Genomic DNA, 20,715 nt, shown 5'->3' on the forward strand with positions numbered 1-20,715 from the left:
CTAGATATCATCTTTCAAGAAATTATCAAGGAAATTGCCCTGATATTCTAGAACCAGAGTGTAAAATAGAAATTAAAAGAATCCACCAATCGCCTCCTGAAAGAGATCCCAGAAGGAGAACTCCCAGGGGTATTATAGCCAAATTCCAGAGTTCCCAGTTCAAGGAGAAAATATTGCAAGCAGCCAGAAAGAAACAATTCAAGTATTGTGGAGCCTCAGTCAGGATAACACAAGATTTAGCAGCTTCTACATTAAAGGACTGGAGGGCGAAAGAATTAGGAATACAACCAAGAATCACTCTACCCAGCAAAACTGAGTACAATCCTTCATGGGCAAAAATGGGCATTCTTCAAGGAGATAGAGGACTTTCAGACACTCTTGATGAAAAGACCAGAGCTCTATAGAAAATCTGAGTTTCAAATACAAGTCTCAAGAGAAGCATAAAGAGGTAAACAGGAAAGGGAAATCATAAGGGACTTAATAAGGTTCCAACTCATAAGACCTTTCTCATTGTTAAGGTAGTTAGAAGGAATATATATAGACAGAGGGCACAGGTATGAGTTGAATGTGAAGGGATGGTATCTAAAACATAAAATTAAGGGGTAAGAGAGAAATGCACTAGGAGAAAGGGAGAGGTAGAATGGGGTAAATCATCTCACATAAAAGAGGCAAGAAAAAGCTTTTACCATGGAAGGGAAGAGGGTGGAGATAAGGGGGAGTGACTGAACCTTACTCTCATCAGAATTGGCTCAAAGAGGGAATGACATACTCAATTGGCAACAGCAATAAGAAACACTCAATTGGATATAGAAATCTATCTTGGCCTTCAGGAAAGTATGAGAGGAAGGGGATAAGAGAAGGGGGCCTATTAGAAGGGAGGGCAGATTGGGGGAGGAGTAGTTAGAAGCAAAACACTTTTGAAGAGGTACAGGGTGAAAGGGGAGAGAGAATAGAATAAATGGGGGGGGGGTGGGAATAGGATGCAGTAGTAACTGTGAAAAAATTTTTGAAGCAAGTTTCTTTGAGAAAGGTCTCATTTCTCAAACATAGCAAACTGAGTCAAATTTATAAAAGTAAGAGCCATTCCCCAATTGATAAATGATCAAAAGATACAGTTTGTTTTCAGATGAAGTAATCAAAGCTATCTATAGGCATATGAAAAAATATTCTTAACTTACTGTTGATTGGAGAAATGTAAATTAAAACAATTCTGAGGTACTACCTTATACGTATTCGATTGGCTAATAGGACAGAAAAGGAAAATGACCAATGTTGGAGAGGATATGGGAAAAATGACACACCAGTGCATTGTTGGTGGAGTTGTGAACTGATTCAACCATTCTGTAGAGCAGTTTGGAACTATGCCAAAAGGGCTATAAAACCAGGCATACACTTTGACCTAGCAAATACCACTACTAGGTCTGTCTCAAAAAAGATAAAAAACAAAAAGGAAAAGGACCTATCTGTACAAAAATATTTATAGCAGCTCTTTTCTGGGGGTAAAGGATTAGAAATTGAGGGGATACCCATCAATTGGGGAATGGCTGAATTAATTGTGGTATGTGATTATGATGGAATACTATTTAGTATAAGAAATGATGAGCAGGATGCTCAGAAAAACCTGGGAAGACTTGCATGGGCTGATGCAAAGTGAAATGTACTATGTACAAAGTAACAGTGGTATTGTAAGATGATCAGCTGTGAATGACAGCATTCTCAGCAATATCACGATCCAAGACAACTCTGAAGGATTTAGGATGAAAAACGCTGTCCATCCCCAGAGAAAGAATTCATGGTGTCTCAACACAGATTGAAGCACACTTTTTTTTACTTTATTTTTCTTGAGTCTTTTTGTCTATTGTTTTCTTTCATAACATAACTATTATGGATATGTTTTGCATGACTACATTTGTGTAACCTATATTGAATTGCTTGGGAGGAGGGGGGAGGAAGGAAAAGAATTTGGAACTCAAAATTTTACAAACAAATGTTAAAAATTGTTTTTACATGTAACTGGGGAAAAATAAAATACTAAATACAAAAAAAAGGATCATAATAAACCAGCAGGTATGGACCCAAAAAATATATAAGGCTCAGTATATTTGTTTAAAAATTAGTGTATTCTTAAAGCAGGAGTCACAATCTTTTAGTAACAAAGAGCTGTGTTTGTGTTTCTGAATGAGATTAATGGCAAGGTGGTAATGGCAACTGAAGTCATTGAGCACAAATGTGCCAGTTCAGTGAAGCCAGAGAGAAGACTGCAGCTGGCTGTACTGCCTGCTAAAAATCCTGAAAATTTTCTCTGGATCCAGAGACAAGAGTTTCTGGCACTTCCCTTTGCCTTTTTTTTGATTCATCTTGAGAAACGTTTGTGTTTCTACCACATACAAGATACTTGCTAGCTCTGGGAAAAACCAATACCCTCAAGGAACTTATAATGTAATATGAATAAATACAAGTATGATAAAAGCAGAATGTGATAGAAGCAAGAGAACCAGACAAAGTGTTAATGAGAATTTGGGAAAGAAATTGCTTTAATCCATCATCTTTTCCTCTTATCTTCTCAAAAGCAGCCACTTTGCTTCCAGTACTCTTAATATCCTGTTTGCTGGTGCCCTCACCCCTGGTCCATGAGACATAGGAGTCTTATGAAGCTTTAAGTACCTTTAGTGCCTTTAACATTTTGATGCCATTTTAAGTGCTCCATAGCATTGTCTCCCTCCTCTTTCTCAACTATTCATGTATGTCCACTAGCTCCCGAGGCTTTTACTTTTAGCTTATCGTAAGAAGAGTTGTTTCCCTATTACAATCATTCAGGGCATCAGTGTAGTTTCCTATTTCTGCTTTTACCCCTATAAAATGGTCCTAATGTGTTGTTTTCCTGTGTCACAAGACAAGTACCTGAGGCAACAGAAGCAAAGAAGCATGGAAAAGGCAATTGATAGAATCAATCTATGTCTGTAAAAACAGACTGCCTTTTAGTTTAATCTTACTTTATGCTTATGTATTGTAATTTATTTAACTTGCAAAGGCTAGGCATCCATTAAAGAAAATGTTCTGTTTAAAATAGGGTCTTGACCCTTGCTCACTCTTGAAGTGATGGACTACAGGAGCTGACTAGTCATACTCTGTCAGCCTTGTCTGCTGTACTAGACAGTTTTGCCTAACTTGGTTTTGGTAAGGGAAGTCTATTCCTTCCTAGGAAGGAAGCAGTTAATATTGAAAAGTAAATGTTGAAAAAAAGAGAATGCATCGCTAAAGCTTTCTTTCAATTGTATTTCAAGGAGTAGGACTTGGGGACCTTTGCACTATTTCCATGTAATTAAAATGGCAAGTCAAAATATGTCTGGAGTGTATTTTGAAGATTTTTGCTTTAAGATTAATTACCATTATATGTTTTTACTTAAAATTTTTCAATATAAGTAAAAGATATTTGTCAAAGGGCACTATAAAAACTAGGAAATGATGCTTGGGTGAAAAAGGTAACAAACAACTAGCTATTCCTATATGAGGTGGTAACATAGCCCCATTCATTTTTGAACTTAGTACATTAAATGATAAACAGGGTACCCTGCAAAACCTGACAGCTATGTGTGGAGGCAGGTCCAGTTCTTCAAGAGGAGGGAAACCAAGAAACAAGGAGGAAGAGGTATGCTTCCTGCATGTTCGCTACCTCCATCACCTCGCTACACTTTGAGTTTATTGACATCTTTTCCTGCATGGTTTAACAAGTGTTGGAGGCTTTTTTAAGTGTATAGGGAATATTAAAATATTCAGGCTAATATATTCCATAATTATACTTTATAATAACTATATCACTTATATTATTTTTTTTGCTTTCAACAAAAGGAAGAACCCCTGAAATTTTTTTTTCTGTTTCTCACCCAGGCAATATTTAATAAAATTACTTTCAGAGGAAGTCTGCTGAATTGCGTTTTTAAAGTGACTGCTAATTTTGCACTCCCATTAACCCTTTCCAAATAATCTTTTGCTTTCTCTCTATTCTTCTGTTGTTCAAATTAAACATTTGCTCAGCTTTCTTTTATTATAATTCTCTCAATCAAAATACATTAATTGATTGTTTTCCCCTAAATGGAAATTTTGAATTTTTTTTATAGGAATACTTGGCAAGATTAAGGCAAATTAGACTTCAAAACTTCAATGAACGCCAACAAATTAGAGCCAAACTTCGTGGTGAAAAGGCAGGTTGAAGAGTATTATTTTCCTTTTCTTTCAACAATTGAGAAGATATTGTAGGTAAAGGGCAAGGGAAACTTTTATAGAACTACCTGACATAAGACAGAGGGAAACTGGTAGAGCAAATTCCTAGGCACAAGATTTAAGAAGTGGATCAATTTTATAAATAGGAATGAAGATTCAAATACATGCTTGTTTCCCCCCTTCCCCCCACCCCGGCCAGGAATTTTGAGAGAAAATTAGATCAGATTCTTGAATAAGGAGGAAAAACCTTTTTTTTTCTTTTTTTCCTCATTTTACTGTTTTTTGGCCATATTTATAAGAAGGCCAGCACAAGAAATGTAATATCATTCTTGATAAGAGTTGATTAAGACAGAAAAACAGCATTGGAATGCCTTCCAGTTTTATACTGTTGGTCTGTCACACTTCTCAGAATCCATGTACTAATCAGAAGGATGTGTCCCTGCTGGGTTACTTGTTCATATGCTGATTTATTTTGTAGAATGATCCTGATGGCTTCAAAGGACAAGAGGGGAATGAAGAAACAGAAATTAGACGCAAAAAAATAGAAACACTAAAGGTATTAAACTTGAAGTGATTAGGAATTGAGATATGAGATATAGCTTTCTGACCCTATGCCCTCCACAAATTAAAGAGCATGACTTACCTATTCTTGCTTTTTCTTTTTTTTTTTAAATTAATTTTTATTGTTGTCTTTTGTTTTGACATCATCCACATATCTCTGTATCCCTTCTTCTACCTTCTCCCAGAGAGGAGGAATGGGGGGAGGTGTCGGGGGAAGTCCCATAGAACTAATCAACACATTAATGTCTGATGTTTCATGTGTAGTGTTTCAGTACTCATGTTACCCTATATTTCTCATATCTATTAGGAGTCGGCTTTAATGATTATAATTTTGGAACTTTCAGCTTTGGAGATTTTGTTGTTGCTATTTCCATTTACATTATTATAGTCATTGTGTATGTTGTTTTCCTAGTTTAGGAAAACAGTTCTGGAAGCTGGTGGCACAGTGGATAGACCACAGGATCTGAAGTCCGGAAGACCTCTGAGTTCAGATCTGGCTTTCAGACATGGATTAGCCATATGATCTTTGGCAAGTCACTTAGCCTCTGTCTGCCTCAGTTTCCTCAACTGTAACATGGAGCCAATAATAACATCTACTCCATAGGGTTGTTGTGAAGATCAAATGAGATAATGTTTATAAAAAGCACTTAGCACAGTGCCTGGCACATAGTAGGCACTATATAAATACTTATTCTCTCCCTCCCCCTTCCTTCTTCTTACTTCACTTTGCATCAGTTCATGTAAGTCTTTCCATGCTTCTCTGTAGTCATTATTTCTTACAGCACAGAAATATGTTATTATCTGCATGTACTGCAGTTTGTTGTCATTCCCCAGTCAATGGTCATTACTTTATTTTAGTTCTTTGCTACCACAAAAAGTTCTTCTTTAAAGACTTTTGTGTAGATGGGGGTTTTCTTTAGTGATTGACTCCTTAAGATGTATGCCTAGACATAGGATCTCTGGGTCAAAGGGCATGGTCATTTTCATAAATCTTTAGCTTGTGTGCATTAGGCTTTCTGTGTGTCTCTATTTTATTCATTTCTGTTCATTTTCAGGCTCAGGCAAACACTCGAGCTGTTGTATTGAAAGAACAACTTGAACGAAAAAGAAAGGAAGCATATGAGAGAGAGAAGCGAGCTTGGGAAGAACATGTAAAATTTTCTGATTCTTGTATGATCCATGCTAATAGTCTAGTGTCTCTCCACCCTTATAGATTACATCAAATCGTGAATGTGTATGCCTCAAATTTGAAAATTATGAAGACTATCCCTCTGCCACTGTGTACCCTCTCTGTAATGTGGATCAATACACAAATAGCAGGGTTGTTTGAGAACATTTAGAACTTAGTATTTCAATGCTGGCCACATAGTTGGTGCTCAGTAAATACTGATTAAGTGTTGATTCAGTTCAGGATTGGAAAGAGTAGAGAAATGATGAGGGAATCACAATTATAATCATGTCTCTGTCACTGTATATGTTATTTGACTAAGTCACTTAATCTTGTGAGATTCAGGTTCCTCATTTGCAAAGTGATAGGATTGGGTGAGGTAAATGCTAGTCTGTTTCACCTCAAAAATTCTATGAGTATCCAACTTGGAATAGAAAATAAATCTCAAATATTATTTTGAGTCAGTATAAGCTGGTAAATGATGTCAAATTGTTTTAAAACTAAGCCTCAACTTTATTAGAAAACATCATGTTAGAGGAATGTCCAAATAGACAAAACATATTTTAGATCTTTATTTATGTTCATATATGTTTGATTATCACTGTTATAATGGGTATAGATCAAGTTTTGGCCTGTTACACTTTGACTATCAATATCTACCTAGTTTACCAGTATTTTACATGTTTATATACAAATTTATGAAACTGATACTTTTTTTTTTCAGAAATAAAAGCAGTAAGACCTGGAAAAATTTTTCATATCAGGTCACATTTTAATAGCTTTGGAATATTTCCCCTTATAAAATGTACTTACTGTATTTTAGAATTTAAATGAGGTATAGTGAAAAAATAATATTTGGTAAGTATTGTTATTTGGATAACTTTTTTTTTATTCAGGCCTGTGATTTCATTGGTGTAAGAAACTCTTGGTGAAGAAATTCCTTTTCCCAGGGCATATCAGCATCTAGTTTGATCGTTGTTTGAATGCTTATAGACTAATTAACTTGCCTGGGGTCATACAGTCCACATGTGTCAGCATTTGGACTTGAACATGGATCTTCCTCTCTCTGCATCCACCTTTCTCTACACTATGCCATGTTGCTTCTCACTTAGACAAAGAGCAACTCCGAATTTTAAGAAATTACTGTGAATTCAATAAAATTTGATTCTAGCTTCTTTAGGGTACATGAAGTCATCTGTGAAATTCCTCTTAATATGGTGAGAGCATGCTATTTGGTAATATTTACCTCAACCTAGATTGCATCTTTAATAATCAAATGTATTTAAGATATAATTTATTTTGCTTAAACTCTCAGTATCTAGTTTTCTAGTTGGCATTATGAGATAATATAAAATGTCATTTGGTGGCATTGCAGATTAACATTTTTTTTAAGTTGCATGTTTTGTGGACATCTTATAAATTTATGAACCTCAGAAACTAGTGACTGATGAGGATCTAGTGGACCTATGTATACTTCTTTGCCCAAATTCCATAATGAAATCTTCAGTCTTTGGGTCTGTTCTGTCTTTTTTTTCCTTTTTTTTTTAAAGTAAGAGAACTCAAGAATTATTCTTACATATAAATGCATTTATAGGAGTAATTAGTTGCCATTTTTATATAGATTGTACATGTTTAGTTATACAGAACACATTTCCATACTAGCCACGCTGCCAAAGAAAACACAGGCTGCCACCCCCCACACACACACACAAGAAGAAGAAGAAGAAGAAAGAATTAAAAAAATGTTTCAATCTGCATTCAGACTCCATCATTTCTTTCTCTGAAGGTAGATAGCATTTTTCACTTCAGAGTTGACTTGAATCATTGTACTGCTTAGAATGGCTAAGTTATTCACAGTTGATCATCATACAATAATATTGTTACTGTGTATGATGGTCTCCTGGTTGTGCTCATTTCATTTTGCATCAGTTCATGTAAGTCCAGGTTTTTCTGAAAGCATCTTGCTAATCATTTCTTATAGCACAATAGTATTTCATCACAATGATATACCACAGCTTGTTTAGCTTGATAAGAAGACTGGAAAGGTTGGAAGGGGCCAGGTTCTGAAGTCCTTTTAAGACACAAACAGGATTTTATGTTTGATCCTGGAGACAATAGGGAGCCAATGGAGTTTACTCAAAGGAGTATGACCTAGCCAAATCTGCACTTTAGGAATATTAGTTTGATGACTGAGTGAAGCCTGAATTGAAGTGGGGAAAGACATGAGGCATAGAGACCAATCAACAGGCTGGTAACAATAGTCTGGGCATGAGGTGATGATGAGGACCTGCATACTAGGCTGGTTACACTGTCTGAGGAGACAGAGAGAGCGTGTGGGGGTGTGGGTGGATGGGTGACTGGGAGGATGGTGGTACTCTTATCAATAATAGGGAAGTAAGGAAAAAGGGAAGGTTTGAAGGGAAATATGGTAAGTTCTGTTTTGAACATAAGTTTTAAGATGTCTATACTTGATTAAAATTTGTACATTTTGCAAGAGATGAGTTTGGGTTTGGCTAATGGTTATTCTTTTTACATCACTGCTAAATTATCCAACAACAACAAAAAAAGTCAGTTCTTTACAAGAGAAGTATTTATATGTGTGACTATCTGAGGTGGAGAAAATATAAATAAAAATTATTTATGGAATTATGGTTTCACTATTTTAGATAAATGTTATTTCATGGGGCAGCTAAGTGATACAATAGATAGAGTACTGAGCCTGGAGTACAGAAGAGCTGAGTTCCAATCAGGCCTTGGAGATGTAGCTGTTTGACTCTTAGCAAATTTCTTAATCTTTGTTTTGCCTCAATTTCCATATCTGGAAAATGGGGATGATAATAATAGTACCTATCTCCCAGAGTTGTGAGGCTCAAGTGAGATAATAATTGTGCATAGCACCTGACATATAGTGTTACATAAATGTCAGCTGCTGTTGTTGTTATTATTAGTTATGCTGTTTATATACTTGAATTTCAGGATAAAACAGATACCTGAAGATGCCAAATTGTTTGCTTAGTGAACTTCAATATACATATAGCCCAGCCCCTGAAAGTATCGTTATTTTTCTTATAACTATTGATATTTCCATTTTAAGTGCTGTTTGATGTTTACTGAAAAACATCCTGGAAACTGCGAATTAATTTATTTTGAGGGGTATGATTGATGGAATAATTTTTATATAGAACTTACTGATTTGAAATAAAAGAAAAATTAGTGTTAGATTTATAAGAAGTCAATGATCTCTTCATTGCTTTATTTTACAAAAAATAAAATATTATACAATTTGATAAAAATTTTTGTAAGATATATTAATACACGAATATGTTTTTTTAAAAAGCAGTTTTTATGTTTTTTTCCTCTACAAAATTAAAATTTCCATCTATAAATCCTTTTTTTACAGTTGGTAGCTAAAGGCATAAAAATTGGTAATGTACCTTCCAGTGAGAGAGCAGCAGCACTTGGTCATTTCCAGGAACAGCATGAACCGGGCAGCCCTCCTTCCCAGGTACAGGTGAAGCCCAATATATCAGTCATCTCCATCACATCAGCTTTGAAAGAAGTAGGTGTGGTAAGTTCTTTGAAATTTTGGACTAAGAGAAGATCTGCATGAAAATGATCTGATATTTTACAAGCAAAATGTCAAGTGAACTAATTGTCACTTCCTGATATTTGAACTAGTTCTTTAAGAGAAGCAAAAGAATTGTTTCTTCATAAGAACGTTGAGGGTTTTTTTTGCAATTGATAACTTTGTACACTGGAGTCTCACTCTACTCAGATGTCAGGCGTGGGATTGTCTTTTAAGTGAGACTTCTTTGTAAATGTCCTTTATTTTTAGTGACCTTTTTCTCATTTCTCCTGGTACCCTAGCACTTTTCCGGGAGGGGGTCCTCTGCTTTTTCTAAACTCTCTTTGTTTAGCTTCTCACCTTTGTCTCATAGGCTTGCAAACTTCCAAAACACACACGCAGCCCAAGGACTACCTTCTTCATAATACCTCTCCTTATCCTCCCTAATTGCCAGTGTTCTCTGTCAGTAACTACCTTGTGTTTATTTATATTCATTCACTTTGTTATTAATATTAACATACATTTATTAAATGCTTACTAACTTCAGGTACTATGCCAAGTGTACAACTATGTACATACAAGATATAAATAATGTAAAAAGGCAGTAATCACAGAGGGAAGGCATTAGCATTGGGAAAGGGGAAGGGGTAAAATGGGCAGGGGGAGGGGATGTAGATCAGGAAAAGACTTTCTGCAGAAGGTGGGATTGAAGCAAAGTCTTGAGGGAAGCCAGAAAAGGCATGGAGTCAGGAGATAGCATATCATATTTCAGGAGCAGGAAGAATGCCAATGTCATTGGATCACAGAGTATGAGAAGGGGAGAAATGTGTAGGAAGGGAGTAGGTTGTAAAGCATTTTAAAAGCCTAACAAGATTTTTAAACAGATACTGGGGGTAATAGAGAGCCACAGGAGTTTATTGAGTTAGGAGGGCTGACAAGGTCAGAGCTGGGAGAGACTTGAAGCAGGAGACTATCTAGCAAGCTATTGCAATTGTCCAGGCATAAAATGGGGCCCTGCACTAGGGGCTATGTGTGTATTTTCTGTGGTGTTAGAATGTAAGCTCCTTGAAATCAGGGCTTGTTTTCTTTTTTTCCTTTTCTTTTCGTCATTGTATCTCCAGCACCTTCTTCAATGACTGGCAAAAGTAAGAACTTAATAAGTACTCGTCAGTTGTTCTCTATCCTTTATTTAGTTATGCCGCTAATAGAACCTAAGATACTTGAAGGATGGAGCAAACTCATATTTGTATTTGTATCCCCAGTTCCCAGCACGAGAGTGGATGCTTAATAAAAACTTTTTGATTGATTGGTTTCAGTAATTATCAGTCTAAGAATCCAAGAAGGACCACTTTTATATACTAAATTCTTTGTATAGCTAATAATGTTGTACTGATAGTCAGGAAGGTCGTATAGTGGATAGAGCCCTAGGCCTAAAGTCAGGGAGACCAGAGTTCATGGCCTCAAGCTAGTAAATACTGTGTGACCCTATGTGACAACTCCTGTCTGCCTCAGTTTCCTCAACTATAATAACAACATCTACCTCACAGTGTTGTGAGAATCATGTGTGATAACATTTGCAAAACATTTAGTACAGTGCCGGCCACATAGTAGACACTTAATAAATGCTTATTCCCTTTCGCTTCCCTAATGAAGTTCCACTGTAATTAAAGCTTGCTTTATTTTAACTTCCTTTATTAACATTCTTATTGGTCTGATTCTTATAATGATTTTTTAATTTGCTGTACCTGTATGTGGATGCAAATGCAGAAATATAATCATATTAACTAGAAATAAGATGTACTAGTAAAAGTTAAACTACCAAATTGTGGATTTTGTCCCATTATTCATCTGTATGATATTATTGTTTGTCTTAAACGTTTTTAAATGTTTTTTGTTTTAAATGGTTTTCACTGTCATTTGTTTGACCCTTTCTGGATATTTTCAAACTCACCACCCCCCAGAATTTACCTTTCCATTGTTAAGCAAAAACAGCCAGTGCAGTGACCATATCTAATAACGTATGCAATTTTCAACCCTTTTAATTCTCTGTGTTCTATACCAAGGACAGAAGTGTATGTTACATTATCGGTTTCCAGGGACCAAGGTTGATTATTACAATTACTCAGAGCTCATCTTCCTTTTAATAATTTTTTTATTTACATTGCTTTGTCATTATGTAATTTTTCTAGTCCTCCCTTTTTTTATTCTTGTGTCGTTAAACTCTCATAAACCAGAAATGAGATTGTGCCAAATAAGTGTGGGCTGAGCCAAAAGTTTGTATTTGGGAATATTAGTACAGCTTCATTGGGTGACAATTTACATAGGTCCTAATTTTCAATTAAAGAGAAAATTGTAGTGACTGTCTTTTATGTGCCTCAAGAGTTTAAATCTTGAAAACAGATGTGAAATAATTTATGCCCCAATATCCCGAAGTTGTATTCAAATTAATTTTCCCTTCCCCTTCACCAGTCAGTGTCATTTATTTGTCAGAATGTCAACTCTCATTTTCTATGTTTGCTTTTGTTTTTGAAACAGAAAGCAGTCTCCCCAACTCACAACTGTATGATAATATAGGACAGAGAAAACATCAACAAATTCAAATACTGTTTAAAAAACAAACTCATTTTCAACTTATGTTGAATCACTTCACCTACTAAATCTTTAATAAGACTTGTTAATAGAGAAACTTGAATTATGTTCATTTCATTGCCCTTTCTGTGGTGGAGTTGAAAGTAAGGATTGTTTAATTTCTTAAATTTGTATCTCCAGCGCTTAGCACATTTTCGAACACATAATAAATGCTTGTTGATTGATCAACCGATCCATGATAGTTGATGTGACAGATCAGTGTTTAGCTCAGGTGACTGTACTTAAGTAATTTGTACATTCTCTCTCTTTATGTTGCCCTGTTGATACATTGTCAGTAATGTGGTTGACTATGCAAATGTAAAGTTTTTGGCCATTCATTGAGAATTTCATAGAAGTAGCAGTTGCTCCTCTATAAACATTTTTCTCTCTAATAACTTAGGGTTTTTTTCTAAAAAAATTTCTTTTGCACCTACTACACTGTTTATTCCAACTTTAGATACCATTGGGTGCACTCTAGATGGTACCCAGACATATATGTTCTCATCCAGCTGGTCATCTCTCTGGTTATAGTGACTGCTAATTCCTGACTACTTTTACTGGGTAAAATGTTCTTTGTCTCATTTACTTCTAATACTGCTAACCTAACTCGTCTTATGTCCTTTTATTTCCCCAAGTGGTACAAAATTTGAAGTAATGCTTATTGCCAAATAGTTTTTCTTTCTGTACTGACATTAGTAAACATTTCTTAATTCCTACTTTGAAAACTTTCTGAGTCTTGAAGCTTTTGCCTTTGTATCTTTTTGTAATTACTAACTACTTTTTCTGATTTCCTTATAAATTCTAGAGGAGGGGTGGGGAGCCTGCAGTCTCGAGGCCACACGTGGCCATTTAAGCCCTCAGGTGCAGCATTTTGACTCAATCCAAGTTATACAGAACAAATGTTTGGATTTAGTCAAAGGGCCACACTTGAGGACCTAGAGGGCCGCATATGGCTTTGAGGACACAGGTTCCTTACCCCTGCTCTAGAGGCTCAGATTTCTGAGTGGGCTAATCAAAAGAAAAATTTCATATTTGCTATCTTCCAAACAAATACTCAGTTCTCATTTTCCATGTTTGCTTTATTCTTGAAATAGAAAGCAGTCTACCCAACTCACAACTGTATGATAATATAGAACAGAGAACAACAATAAATACAAATACTGTTTAAAGAAACAAGCTCATTTTTGACTTAATTGAGTCACTTCACCTACTAAATCTTTGGTGAGACTTGTTAATAGAGAAACTTCAATTATGTTTATTTCATTTCATTGTCCTTTCTTTGGTGGAGTTGAAATAGCCCTTTTCCCCTTCCCCCCCCCGCCCCCTAAAAGAGATAGTAATTACAAAAGATATAGATTAATCCACATATTTGATCAAATAGTTGAGAATTGGCCTGTAGACTTTATATTGAGCTTATTATTTGATTGACTTTGAAATGTTTTTTAATGTATTTAAAAGAAATTAAACTTTGCAGAAATAAAAGAATTAATGTGGATTGATTCATAATGGAGGGGAGGGGAATGATAAAAGAGTAACAGACTTTTAAAGGAAGAATTTTTTTCTGATATGTCTTATATCTTTCTAATTTTAAAGAACAGAAGTTTAATTGACATTCAGGAAACTTCTGAAGAAATGAAAATGACTGATAATGCTCTTTCAGTAAGTAAAATTTTGTTAGCTTTCTCTCTTTACCCTTTCTTTTAGTTTATATAAATATTTCAAAATATAAGACTATTAAAATTGCAGAATAAACGAGAGATACTGCGTAGACTAAATCAAAACCTCAAGGCTCACAAAGAAGAAGAAGAAGAAAAGAAACAAGCCTCTGAAATTTGTAAAATAACTATAAATGAAGACATTAAGGATCATCAGGAAGAAAAATCTGTATCATCAGAACGTAAGAAATGGGAGCCAGGAAGTCAACTGGAAATTCCTCTAGCCAAATTAACAATGGAAGAGACCTTTCCTGCAGGTGAGAATAATTATAAAAATGTTGGAAATTATCTCATTTTCAAAGCAAAGCAGTTACTTTATATTATTTATGCTAAATGATACCAAGGGAAATATGCATTTATTGAAATTAAAAGCAAATGTCCCTCTTTTAATTAATGTACATTTTTGTGCCCATAAGGAATCAAATCAGGGAGGGAAATTTTCTTTAGGTTTTTTTTAAATTTAATATTTTCCCCCCAATTACATGTAAAAATAATTTTTAACTTTAATTCATTTTTAAAAAAATTTTTGAGTTCCAAATTCTCTCCCTCCCCTTTCCCTTCAAAGTAAAAGTGCAAGCAATTTGCTATAGGTTATTTATGTGCAATGATGCAAAACTTGTTTCCATGTTAGTCATGTTGCAAAAGAAAACACAGACAAAACAAGAAAACAAAAAAAATAAAGAAAAAATATGCTTCAGTCTGCATTCAGACTCCATCAATTCTTTCTCTGAAGATAGATAACATTTTTTCACCATAAATCCTTCAGAATTGCCTTGGATCATTATATTGCTGAGAATAGCTAAGTCATTCACAGTTAAACATCATACAATATTGCTGGTGCTATATACAATGCTCCTTTCACTTTGCATTGGATGTTCATGTAAGTCTTTCCAGGTTTTTCTGAGAACATCTTGCTCATCATTTCTTATGGCACAATTGTATTCCATCACAATTATATACCACAACGTGTTCTAGTCATTCACCATTTGGGGGGGGGGTTGGCGCTAGGTAATGGGGTCAAGTCACTTGCCCAGGGTCACACAGCTAGGAAGTGTGAAGTATCTGAGGCCGGATTTGAACTCAGGTCCTCCTGAATCCAGGGCCAGTGCTCTATCCACACGTGGCTGCCCCTATTTTTTGTCTTTTTGGGATACAGACCTAGTAATGGTCAAAGAGTATGCATGGTTTTGTAACTCTTTGGGCATAGTTCCAAAGGTCCAAAGACCTGTTGAGGTCTGAGAGATTTAGAGACCCCTCAAAGACTAGAGTATAGGACGGGGTCATCTGGAATGAATGCCACAGTCAAAGTGGCAAAGATTTATTATTAGACTATACAGCAGGCACAGGTCCCTAAGGAATTCCGCCATAGTAGGCAGAGCTCCTTAGGGAACTTGCAACCTAACAGGAATGATGCTAAAGCTTATATAGGAAAAGATGCGAATTATGTACCAAGTATGCTAATTAGGTGATAACATACAACTACATCATTCACTCCTGGAAACTGGGAAAGGAGTTTCCTAAGGGGGGCGGTGTTTTTGGTCTGCTGTGTCTGAAACAAGATAGCTTCAGGAATTGACGTCTATAGCTTGACCTCTGGATTGTGTACGGTAACCATGGGCATTAGTACTTGATAGTTCTGCTGGTACAAGATAGTCCTGTTCATACAAGGGAAATTCTGCAGAGGTCATCAGCTTGTTCTTGTAACAGGGAGTGATAGTTTGCCTCACTGGGCCGACTCATGAGCCACTGCCAGAGTTAGGGTCCTTGGGCTGGAGGGAAAGTGTCAGGGATAGTGTTTTTGAGGCTAGGGAGAAATTGAGATCCAAGCACAGGTCCCCAAGCACTCCATCAGTCCTACAGAATGATTGAATCGGCATATCACTCCACGAACAATGCATTGGTGTCTCAGTTTTCCCATATCCCCTCCAACATTTGTTATTTTCCTTTTCCAGTCTGATAGGTGTGGGGTCATACCTCATAGTTGTTTTAATTTGTATTTCGCTAATGAATAGTGAGTTAGAGCACTTTTTCATATGACTGTAGATAGCTTTGATTCTTTTGTCTGAAAACTGCCTGTTCACAATCTTTGACCATTTATCATTTGAGAAATGTCTCTTATTTCTATAAATTTGACTCAGTTCTCTGTGTATTCAAGAAATTAGGTCTATATAAGGGAAACTAGCTATAAAATTTTTTTCACAGTTATATTACTGTGTATTTCCTTCCACCCTGTTTTCCCCATTTATCCTACTCGCTCTCTTTTTACCCCATCTATTCTCAAAAGTGCTTTGTTTCTAACTTCTACCTCCCCTTATCTTCCCTTCCTTCTCTCAGTTCCCCATTTCCATCCCCTTCTCTTATCTCCTTCCCCTCCTGCTTTCTTGTATGGTAAGATCTATTCCCAACTGAACGTGTATGGTATTCCCATTTTGAGCCAGTTCTGATGTGAGTAAGGTTCATTTACTCCCCCCCACCTTCACTATTTTCCTCTCCACTGTAAAAGTCGGTTAGTGCTTTTTTTATGTCAGATAATTTACCCCATTCTACTTCTCCCTTTCACTTTCTCCCAGTATATTCCTCTTTCTCACCCCTTAACTTTATTTTTTAAAATAATTATCCCATCATAATCAACTCGCACCCTTGCACTCTGTCCAATGTATGCTTCTTCTAACTGCTCTAATAATGAGAAAGTTTTTGGTAGTTACAAGTATCGTTTTCCCATGTAGGAATGTAAGGAGTTTAACCTTATTGAATCTCTTATGATTCCTCTTTCCTGTTTACCTTTTTATGTTTCTCTTGAGTCTTGTATTTGAAAGTCAAATTTCTATTCAGCTCTGGTCTTTTCATCAGGAATGCTTGAAAGTCCTCTATTTTATTGAATATTCATTTTTCCCTCTCGAAGGTTTATACTCAGTTTTGCTAGGTAGGTGATTCTTGGTGGTAATCCTAGCTCTTTTGCCCTCCAGAATATCATATTCAAGCCCTCCAGTCCTTTAATGTAGAAACTCCTAAATCTTGTGTTATCCTGACTATGGCTTCACAATATTTGAATTATTTCATTTTGCTTGCTTGCAATATTTTCTCCTTAACCTGAAAGGTCTGGAATTTGACTGAAATGTTCCTGGGAGTTATCTTTTTGGGATCTCTTTCAGGAAGTGTTCAGTGGATTCTTTTGATTTCTATTTTACCTTCTGATTCTAGAATATTAGGATAGTTTTCCTTGATAATTTCTTGAAAGATGATGTCCAGGCTCTTTTTCTGATCATGACTTTCAGGTAGTCCAATAATTTTTAAATTGTCTCTCCTGGATCTATTTTCCAGGTCAGTTCTTTTTCCAGTGAGATATTTCACATTTTCTTCTATTTTTTCATTCTTTTGATTTTGTGTTATTATTTCTTGATGTGTCATAAAGTCATTAGCTTCTACTTGCCCAATCCTAATTTTTAAGGAATTATTTTCTTTTTTTTAAATAATAAATTTATTTATTTTTAGTTTTCAACATCCACCTCCATGAGATTTTGAGTTCCAAATTTTCTCCCATCTCTCCCCTCCCCTACCCCAAGATAGCGTGCAGTTTGATATAGGCTCTAAATATACATTCATATTGAACCTATTTTCACATTAATCATGTTGTAAAGAAGAATTTGAACCAATGGTAGAAACTATGAGAAAGAAGAAACAAACAAAAAAGAGAGAGAGAGGAGGCAAATAATATCCTTTAATCTTCATTCAGACTCCATAGTTCTTTGGAGTCCTTTGGAGTTGCCTTGGATCCTTGCATTGCTAAGAAGAGATGAGTCTATCAGAGTTAGTCATGTCACATTGTGGCTGTTACTGTGTACAGTGTTCTCCTGGTTCTGCTTACTTCAGTCAGCATCAGTTCATAGGTTTTTCTGAAGTCTGCCTGCTCATCAGTTCTTTTTATTTATTTATTTTTAGTTTTCAGTATTCACTTCCATAAGCTTTTGAGTTCTAAATTTTCTCTGCCTCCCTCCCCAAGATGGCTTGTAATCTGATATAGGCTCTACTTATACATTCCTATTAAACATATTTTTACATTTGTCATGTTGTAAAGATGAATTAGAACCAATAGGAGGAGCCACAAGAAAGAAGAAACAAAACAAAAGAAAAAAGAAGAGCTAATAGTATGCTTCTATCTGCATTCAAATTCCATAGTTCTTTCTTTGGATGTGGATGGCATTTTCCGTCTTGAGACTTTTGGAGATGTCTTCAAAATTAGTCATCACACAACATGGCTGTTACTGTGTACAATGTTCTCCTGGTTTTGCTCATTTCACTCAGTATCAGTCTATACAAGTCTTTCCAGGTTTTTCTCAAGTCTCATTGCTCATCATTTCTTAAAGCACAGTAGTATTCCATTACAATCATAAACTATAACTTGTTCAGCTATTCCCCAGTTGATGGGCATCCCCTCAATTTCCAATTCTTGGTCACCACAAAAAGAGCTGCTATAAATATTTTTGTACATGTGGATCCTTTTCCCATTTGTATGATCTCTTTGGGATACAGAACTAGAAGTGGTATTGCTGGGTCAAAGGGTATGCATAGTTTTATAGTCCTTTGTACATAGTTCCAAATTGCTCTCCAGAATGGTTGGATCAGTTCACAACTCCACCAACAATGCATTAGTGTTCCAATTTTCCCACCTCTCCATCATTTATCATTTTCCTGTTTTATTGTGTTAGCCAATCTGATAGTTGTGATGTGGTACCTCAGAGTTGTTTTGATTTGCATTTCTCTAATCAATAATGATTTATAGCACTTTTTTATATGACTATATATAACTTTAATTTCTTCATCTGAAAACTACTTGTTCATATCCTTTGACCATTTATCAAGTGGGGAATGACTTGTAAGGAATTATTTTCCTTAGTGAGCTTTTGTATCTCCTTTTCCATTTGGCAGATTCTACTTTTTAAGGAGTTCTTTTCTTCAGTAAATTTTTGTACATCTTTTTTCCATTTGGCCAATCCTGCTTTTCAAAAGGTATTCTTTTTAGTGAAATTTGTTCTTCTTTTACCATTTGGCCTATTCTGTTATTTAACGTGTTATTTTCTTCAGTATTTTCTTGCACCATCTTTACCAAACTGTTGACTCCTTTTTCATGATTTTCTTGCATCACTCATTTCTCTTCCCAATTTTTCCTCAACCTCTCTTATTGGAAAATTGTTTCCCCCCGTCCTTTTGTGGGCTCTGACACTCCAAAATTTGTTTTGGGCATTATTCAAAGTTTGGAAGGGTTTAGGGGAGAGCTTAGGCGAGTCTCTGCCTTTTCTCCACCATCTTGGCTCTGCCTCCTGGAAGGGAAATTTTTATTTTTATTTGTTGTTGTTGTTGTTGTTGTTGTTATTTTAGGCAATGGGGTTAAGTAACTTGCCCAGGGTCACGCAGCTAGTAAGTGTTATGTGTCTGAGGCCAGATTTGAACTCAGGTCCTCCTGAATCCAGGGCCAGTCCTCTATCCCCTGTGCCAGCTAGCTGCCCTGGGGAAATTTTTATAAAAACAAAAATAATTATCTAATCAGCACTGAGAAAACACTTAAGGGGAAGGAGTGAAGTTAATTATTTGCCAAAATTAAAGTTTTTATAGTTGAATATTTAAGATGAATAGTGCAGTCTTTCTTTTGATTAGCCTTCTTGCAGAAACGTGAGTCATTAGAGTTCATGAGGAAATCCAGAAAAAGCAGTTAGCAAGTACAAAAAGATATGAAAGCGAAAGCTTCTAGAATCAGAAAGTTTTCCAAGTAGAAATTAAGAAATGTTTACTAATGTCAGTGCAGAAAGAAAACTTCTTTGGCAACAAGTATTCAAATTTTGAATACTTAGGGAAATAAAAGAATGTATCCTTGGATCCGCTGCCTTTGTACATTGGTGGGGCTACTCTTGTGATTTCATTAGTGTAGGGAGCTCCTGGCAGGAAATTCCTTCTTGCAAAGGAGATTGTCCCTAGCTGTGCAACTGAAAGAAGTGGTGATCTGTTGGAGGAGATGGGACGGAATGGTATCACTTGAGCAAGTAGAGGTATTAGGCCCCCTCATCATGTGAGACAGAGGTGAAGGAAGAGATAGAGGCAGAAGGCACCTGAGTGATAGGAATGAGGAAGAGGAGAGAAGAGGGCGCTCACGATGAAAGTCCTCAATTTCTTCTGTAAAATATGATGTGGGGCTCTCATCTGAAAGCATGGGAAGAGAGGAGCAACTGAGAGTCTCACACAGTTGCCAGCACCTCTAAGAAGTTCAGTGACTTGCTCAAGATCACAATCATATAGATAGTTCGTGAGATTTGAACCCAAGGCTTCCTGACTCCAAGGTCAGGCTTCCATGAAAACAGACTAGAATTTCTTTATTACTTAGATGGTCTTTGTATGTTCCTTTTGCTAAAAAATTCATCAAGCTTGATGATCAGCTTCTCTAAACTTACTTAGCCTGGGTCTCCAGGCAACTACACTGAGGTCATACTTGATAAATGCTTGTTGATATAACTTAGCAAAAGGAACATACAAAGACTCTATTTTTACTTTCCAATTCTCTCTTCTCTTATATAACCTTATTCTTTGTTCACAACATGAACTCTATTCCCTTAACCCCTCAGTTCTCTCCCAAGCCATCGCCTCTGCATTAGCCACTCTTTTCCTCATCTTGACTCCTTAGGGAACCAGTTCAATTTTATACTGTCTTCTTCTCTTGAATCTGTAGCCCCTTCCGTTTTGCTCTAGCAAGCCTCATCCTAGGATTACTCCCACTATCTGCTGCTGCTGAATGAAGATTGAGAAAATCACTTAACCATTTTGACAGGGTCCACTCAAATTTATATTATACAACCTTGACTGGGCCCTCA

General features: G+C 36.1%; 1 protein-coding gene across 4 annotated transcripts in view; it reads left to right on the forward strand.

The window, feature by feature from the left end:
- The window catches only part of NEK1 (NIMA related kinase 1), a 165,437-nt gene that overhangs the window by 99,053 nt on the left and 45,669 nt on the right, over window positions 1–20,715 (forward strand). For 3 of the 4 annotated variants that reach the window (XM_020997822.2, XM_078148331.1, XM_020997823.2), the window contains 7 exons: window positions 3,566–3,649; window positions 4,119–4,202; window positions 4,700–4,777; window positions 5,838–5,933; window positions 9,351–9,518; window positions 13,737–13,802; window positions 13,890–14,115. In XM_020997822.2, the coding sequence (XP_020853481.1) occupies window positions 3,566–3,649; window positions 4,119–4,202; window positions 4,700–4,777; window positions 5,838–5,933; window positions 9,351–9,518; window positions 13,737–13,802; window positions 13,890–14,115 (802 nt within the window). The remainder of the gene's footprint in view (window positions 1–3,565; window positions 3,650–4,118; window positions 4,203–4,699; window positions 4,778–5,837; window positions 5,934–9,350; window positions 9,519–13,736; window positions 13,803–13,889; window positions 14,116–20,715) is intronic. The other variant, XM_020997826.2, reaches the window with a different exon arrangement.

The sequence above is a fragment of the Phascolarctos cinereus genome, unplaced genomic scaffold (assembly GCF_003287225.1).
Source record: "Phascolarctos cinereus isolate Bilbo 61053 unplaced genomic scaffold, phaCin_HiC Scaffold_9;HRSCAF=440, whole genome shotgun sequence".
NCBI classification, from domain to species: Eukaryota; Metazoa; Chordata; class Mammalia; order Diprotodontia; family Phascolarctidae; genus Phascolarctos; species Phascolarctos cinereus.